This window comes from Miniopterus schreibersii (genome assembly GCF_964146895.1).
Source record: "Miniopterus schreibersii genome assembly, chromosome: 6".
Taxonomy (NCBI): domain Eukaryota; kingdom Metazoa; phylum Chordata; class Mammalia; order Chiroptera; family Miniopteridae; genus Miniopterus; species Miniopterus schreibersii.
Window position 1 is genome coordinate 1,832,681 of NC_138107.1, and position 6,193 is coordinate 1,838,873.

The following is a 6,193-nucleotide window of genomic DNA, read 5'->3' on the forward strand; positions in this document are numbered from 1 at the left end:
TGGGCCTGGGTGGGTTCCCACCTGACAGCCGTGTCTGCCTTTTCTACGGCTCAGCCCACTACACCTGCCTGCAGCCCACACACAGCTACGGCCAGGCCGGGGGCAAGTCCTTTTCGCTTTTCGACACTGTAGTCACACTGGCCCTCAGCCTACTCACCCACAACCTCAGGCCTGACGGAGTGCAGGGGGCAGTGAGGAGGCTGCGGGGAGGTCAGTCTGTGGAGAGGGCAGCTTGGGCAGAGTAGGTGGGGTAGGGAAGAAACTGCCGGCCCGAGGATTAGGAAGTTGGGCAGTTTAGCCGTGAGGCTATCCATTTCTGTATGAGACTCTGCAAGATTTTGTCCTCAGGGAGTCCAAGGCTAATAGGGGAGGCTCCTTCCTCCTGCTAGGAAATGTTCCTGTGCTTCAGGGAAAATCCCTATAATCTCTACAAACACAGGTTCAGAGATGGGGAAGTGGCCCTCAGGCTTTCTCCTAGGCTGACAGAGAGAAAGCACGAGTTGGGGAAGACCTCCCCATGCTCAGGAGACACTGTAACCACCCCAAAGGACCCATACGCTGGAGAGGTGATGGGACATGGTGCTTAGCTTTAGCTTTCTCCCAGCCTGGTGGGACACACAACGGAAGACTCCCTGGTGTCTGCATCGGGAGTCTTCCGAATTGACAAGGAAATCACAGACTCTGCCTTGCAGGAGACCCTATCCAGAGAAAGGAGTGTGGCTCTCGCATAGGGAAGTCAGTCCAGTCCAATGCCCACCCAGCCGGGGGACTCCTGCCTACCACAGAGCACTGGCCGCCAGGTTTAATGACCAACACCCATCAGTATGTTTGTGCTGGGTGGGGGTAGGTTGGGAAACTTCTTCCAGGAGGTGGTTCTTGGGCAAGTTTTAAAGATAAGAAGGGATCAGACTAGTGGGGATGGACAGGAACGTGCCTTAGGTTGTTAGGGAAACATGCCCGTGACCCGTAAAGGGACATAGGAGAGGGACCGTGAGACAGAGGAGTAAGTGAGGGAGTAAGGTGGAGAGGACAGTTTCCAACAGAGAGCCTGGTGGTGAGGGGAGCAGAAAGGAAAAGGCTCTATCGGCCAGCACCTGGGCAGAGATCAGCCCCTAGACCCCTCACCCAAACTGACACCCTAACCTAGAGAAGACCTGCCAGACCCAAGGAGGCAGGACAGCCACCGGTCCACAATTCCCACCTTCCAGAAAGTCTGTTCTTTCTGAAGCACATCTGTACCCAAGAAGCCCCCCATGCCCCCACCAGAGACACAAGCTCCCTAGATCCCCAGGGAAATAGATTTCTGTGCCCACCATAATCCCCAGGAATAAGAACCGTCTCAGCTGGGTATGGGACACAGAGACTAAGAGGGGCATGCGCCGGGTTTCATTTTGTGCCAAACAGCTTTAAATGAGGAGGGGAAGCAGTTTAACTGAATTTCGAAAATCTTTATTAACTAAATTGTGATCATGTCAGAGTAATTAATTCACTTCATAATCAATCATTACACTGTTTCTCTGTAAGTGGAAGTGCAGTTTGTTTCAACAGTTACCTAGTGATATGATAGATGAAGCACCGGCTTACACATAGATGAACACACAGAAATTAGGAGAAAATTGATCCCAGCCCAGAACCTACTATGTTGTTGAATAGGAAAGGAAATGGGGTTTTCTACAAGTCAGAGGGAACCAAGAAGGTATCGCGCTGCAAGCTGCCTTTCAGTGCTCTCTCTAATGTGCCTTAACAATGTTATCTTCTGTGCTCAGGATACACACGATCCTGCCACTAACTACGTTAGAATCAAAAAGCGTAGCGTTAAAAAGCGTTCTGCCGGCAAACACCCCACTGCAAACCCGCCCTCCCCGTCAGTCTTTCTCACTAATTTTGAGACATCGAAGGATGTGGTTGCTGAGTAAGCGCTAACAGGAAACAAGCCCTCTTCTCCTCCCATCACCCCCACAGCATCGTCACCCCCCAATGCAGCGGAAGGCCAAGAAGAGTGAAGCGCCCTCTCGGATGCCGTAATTGGCCATGGTCTTCCCATCTTCCAGCCTCTTGCCGTTGCAAATCACAACCTGCCTGTCGGGGCTCACAGCAGTCTTGGTTTCGATCATCTTTTTCACTTCGGCCACTGAGCTTGATCTTCGCACCTGGAGGAGATGCTTCTGCCCCCCAAAACCTGACGCCAGCAGAAACAGGGACAGCTCCTCATCGCTGGGCTTCACCACCCTCAGGGTGAGGCGGATGGTGGTCTCCTTGTCAATGCAGTAAGATGACAGCTTTCTCAGAGGCTTTAGGGTCTTCCCGCCCAGCAGAAGGACCTGTTCCTGCACAGGAACCTTGGTCTTGGATCGCACATGTTCATTAATCTTCTTCACTCTGTCGTCCAAGCTGGCAGTGAAGGTCATGGGCTCCCATTTGTCAGAGTGGACATTCACCTGGACAATGAAGGCCAACAGACAGTTGCCAAGAACTCCCGCCACGTTCCACACTCCTCATTCCCCCCCTAATTTCTTCTGCCCTTCACTGCCTGTCTGGTGCCCCAGCTCCTTCATAACAAGCTGTGTCTTTCCCTTTCTTGAAATGTCTCCTTTGGAATTCCCAGGTTATAACACACACAAAAATCAGTCTTATTCCTTATAATCATACCTCTTATCCATCCCAAAATTGTCATTAATAATTTCCCACCATATTTACCTGCTTCCTATCCAGATAAAGTTTGTCAAATGTCAAAAACTAAATACAGCCCTGGCCGGGTGGCTCAGTCGGTTGGGGCACCGTCCCATTTCCAAAAGGTCGCAGGTTCAATCCCACTTGGGACACACACAGGAGGCAACCGATCAATGTTTCTCTCTCTGCTCCACTTCCTCTCTCTTTAAAATCAATTTTAAGAAACATATCCTCAGGTGAGGATTATAAAAAACCACAATACTGCTACAAAGCACCCAAAGGTGTAACCAGGCTCTGAAAACAACTCCCAACCAGAGTTTTCAAGATTTGGCAGAGTAATGGGTACCCACGGGGCTCCACGACTACTTCAGGAGGAAGCCCTGGTCAGGACACCTTCTCTGTACTGTTTGTTTCTTTTTAGATGTCTTATTGCTTTATAATAACAGCACATGACACTATAAGAATAATAACAGGACAGTGTCACTACACTCGATGTTACTGTCCACCTGCGTTTCCTGTGCTTCTCTGTCTGTTGTAGAATAGGACCTGTCCTCTCATTACAACAGGGTCTCGCCCACAGGAGGCAGGGACTCTGAGTCTCACTTCAGTACCGGATGGGGGAAGCCGCCCGTGCGGCACCTGAGAGCCAGGCAGACGTCCCCCATCCCTGTTCATAAGTTGTCTTCCCAACTGCGCCGTCACAGACGTTCCCTCCCGGTGCTGTCCCTCCCCGGCTAACACCCCCTCATCTCAGCCCCCTGGTGCCCGGGCTGTCAGTCCCAGTCCTCTCTGTAGGGTGTCTGTTCCTACATCAGGTAGTGTCTCGGGGCATTAACAACTTAGGGTAAGTGAATTTGGGAACCTGTCTTTTGGGAAGAGAAGGAAACTCCAGTTTGAGGGTCCTGGACCCCTAAACAGGAGAAGGAAACAAGGGCTCCCACAGTAGTCCTATAGTTTTAAGTTCCTCCAGCCCTGTTGAGCACAGAGCCCAACCCCACTCCTTCCCCTTTGACCCTAACAGCGGCCAGCCCAAGGCCTGGCACAGAAGGAAACCCAGGAGCCAAGTAACCAGGTTTCTTCACAGAACCCCCTTCGCATTCCCGCTTCGGGGCCTTCCGGGCCACCCGGTCTCCCTGAGCTCTGGCCTCCTCTGTCCTCGACGCCCGTCTCCTAGGAGTGCTCCCTTCCCACCCCCGCTATCACCCCAACTTACACTGAGGCAGGAAACACCGGACGCCATCTCTGCGATGAAGGAGCAGCAGCAACGAGGCTGAGAAGGCAGGAGGCTGTGGTGGGCCAGCAGCGTATGTAGGAGCAGCAGCTTGGAAAGCCCCGGCCCAGCCCTGGGCCTTTGTTCTTCAAGCTTGCCCGAAGCTGCTTTCGCTTTCGCTTGTGCCAGCTGATCAGGGAACGTTCTGATGAAGGGCTTCTCCCCTCAGCTGACCTGTTGCCCTCCTTGTTCCAAACATGGGACGGTCCTTCTCGGTTGAGAATTTTTGCTGATTAACCACCCACCACTCCCAGTCCTGACTAATGACTGTCCAGTCTGTGGCCCTGGGCCCTCCATGGCTACAGGACCTTGACTACGTGGTGCCCTCCGCTGCTGCTCTAAGGGCCCCCCGCCTCCCCAGTCAGGGGCCATGCTGAGAGCAAGGGCACCCGGGAGGGGCCTCAGAGCTGGGTGGAGTGAGGGGCCTGTGCACACTGTCCCGGTGGGTGTGCCAGGCAGCCTGGCGAAGACACAGGCCAGGTGACCCTGCAGCAGTCCTGGGTGCCACTGCCCCATTACCTGCGGCAAATCTGTTCATCTCCTTGGATATTGGTTTTTGGGTCTATAAAATGGGATGATTGGAGAGAATTCCTCAGTGTCTTCCAGGCTCAGAAAACTTTGTAAAATGTCCTTTCTTGAGCAAATACTCTGCCTCTCCTGTCCCAGAACCTGCAAACCAAATGCACTACTTGAGAACAACCCAAAGCCGACAATCGAGTGCCGACTCCGACCTTCCGCACACGGGAACCATCCCGTGTCCCCCTGAGGACGCAGGGGCTCCATCCCCACCCTTACTCCTGGGCGCCCCTGCCCACTGCCCTGGGAGACACCCAACACCCTGCCTCTCCCTGGCTCTTGAGACTTGAATTGGGCCAAAAAACAAGCGCGTGAGCTCTCTCCCTTCAGGGGACTTAGCCATTCTGGTCCTCCTAACGTCCCCCATTATTCACTCCCTGTCCCAAGCTCTCAGGACACTGCCACAGAACCCACCCGGAAAGAAAAAAGCATTTGTGCTTCAGAGTTTTCCAAAGTCAGAAGACTGTAAAAATGCCCAGCTGTCGTCTTTCTTCGTGTGCTTCCAGTGGCCATCACTGTCCTTCATTCACTGGTGGCTCTCACATGGTCGCATTTTATTTCAGGGCTTTTCATCGGGAGGACCGGGATTTACAGGATCCAAGAGCTCATGCCAATGTTTCAAAAAGCTCAACGTAAACCACGCTCTTCAATCCGAAGCTCTTATTAGAGGGTCATTAATAAAACCAGGGAAACTAATTATGATTTAACTGTCTTTCGTGCGTCAGGCATATCTTCAAACACACAGGGTGAGTGTCGGGGGCAGGTGTAAACCTTGATCTGCGGTTCTCCTTTCAGGTGTCTCCCGCTTCCTAGTGTCCCCTGTGTGGGGGCCAATACCGTGACCTTTGGCTTCTGCACCCGGTGTCCACTAGGTCGTGGGTATTCTGAACACGCCAGCGGTGGGCAGGGGCGTCAGATGGTGGGGGAGAGGGAGAGAGAGCTGCAGCGGGCCGGGCGGGCGGGAAGGGACAGCTGCCCAGCGCCCCCGGAGCTGAGGTCAGGGCTCAGATGTTATCTGCACCCCGGCCTTTTAGGGCCTCTCGTCATTTCTGGGAAATGGAGGAAGAAATGTTTAAAGCTGCTCCTCACTGCTGTCCCTTCTCTGCCATCTCTGCCTCAGTAGCCTGCACCATGGTGGTGCCCATGTCCTCATATCAGGGAAGCAGAGGCCTCAGCCAGCAGCTCCCGGAGGGGCAGCCCAGGAGCGACAGTTCCCAGGAATGACACCTGTCCGCTGGTGCCCCTCAGATCTGTACCGAACGGCCCGGACCTGAGCTGCAGTCTGTATGTCTAGCTGCTTCCACACACAGTTCCCTGAAGTCCCCGCATGCCCCTGAACATGCCAAGCTCTCTGCCCCCAGGTTATTGAGCATGCCTACGCCTCCAGCACCACCCCCAGCACCAGGAATGCAGAAGAGTGTGCGCTGTAAGCAGCATCTCCTCCAGGAAGCCCTCCCTAACTTCCTCTTTCCTGTTTCGGGTTATGTGCCCATGTCTGTCCTTTCACGCCCTCTCTGTAAACCTCCCAGAGCACATTTCTCTAGCGATAGCCTCATCTGCATGTTTGTTCTGTGCCACAGTGCAGAGTAGGACTTTTGAGGGTCATGATTATGTCTTAATTAATTTGTATCTTTATTTACTAAATGAATTAATAAACGAATAAGTAATGAATAAAAA

The 6,193-nt window shown here is 53.1% G+C and overlaps 1 protein-coding gene across 1 annotated transcript; it reads right to left on the minus strand.

Moving 5' to 3' along the window:
- Positions 1-1,433: 1,433 nt before the first annotated feature.
- Positions 1,434-5,855, minus strand: LOC308558640 (ubiquitin D-like). The gene is made up of 2 exons (XM_081140585.1): positions 3,884-5,855; positions 1,434-2,438 (listed from the first exon to the last, which is right to left on the minus strand). Exons 1-2 carry the CDS (start codon positions 3,908-3,910, stop codon positions 1,968-1,970), a joined length of 498 nt encoding a protein of 165 aa, XP_080996711.1. The 5' UTR covers positions 3,911-5,855; the 3' UTR covers positions 1,434-1,967.
- Between the last annotated feature and the right edge of the window lie 338 nt (positions 5,856-6,193).

Excerpts from the sequence above, each read along its gene's own strand:
- LOC308558640 (XM_081140585.1), bottom strand. The coding sequence starts at position 3,910 with ATGGCGTCCGGTGTTTCCTGCCTCAGT. Across the intron at positions 2,439-3,883 it reads CCGGTGTTTCCTGCCTCAGT|GTGAATGTCCACTCTGACAA; the intron begins GTAAGTTGGGGT and ends TTCATTGTCCAG.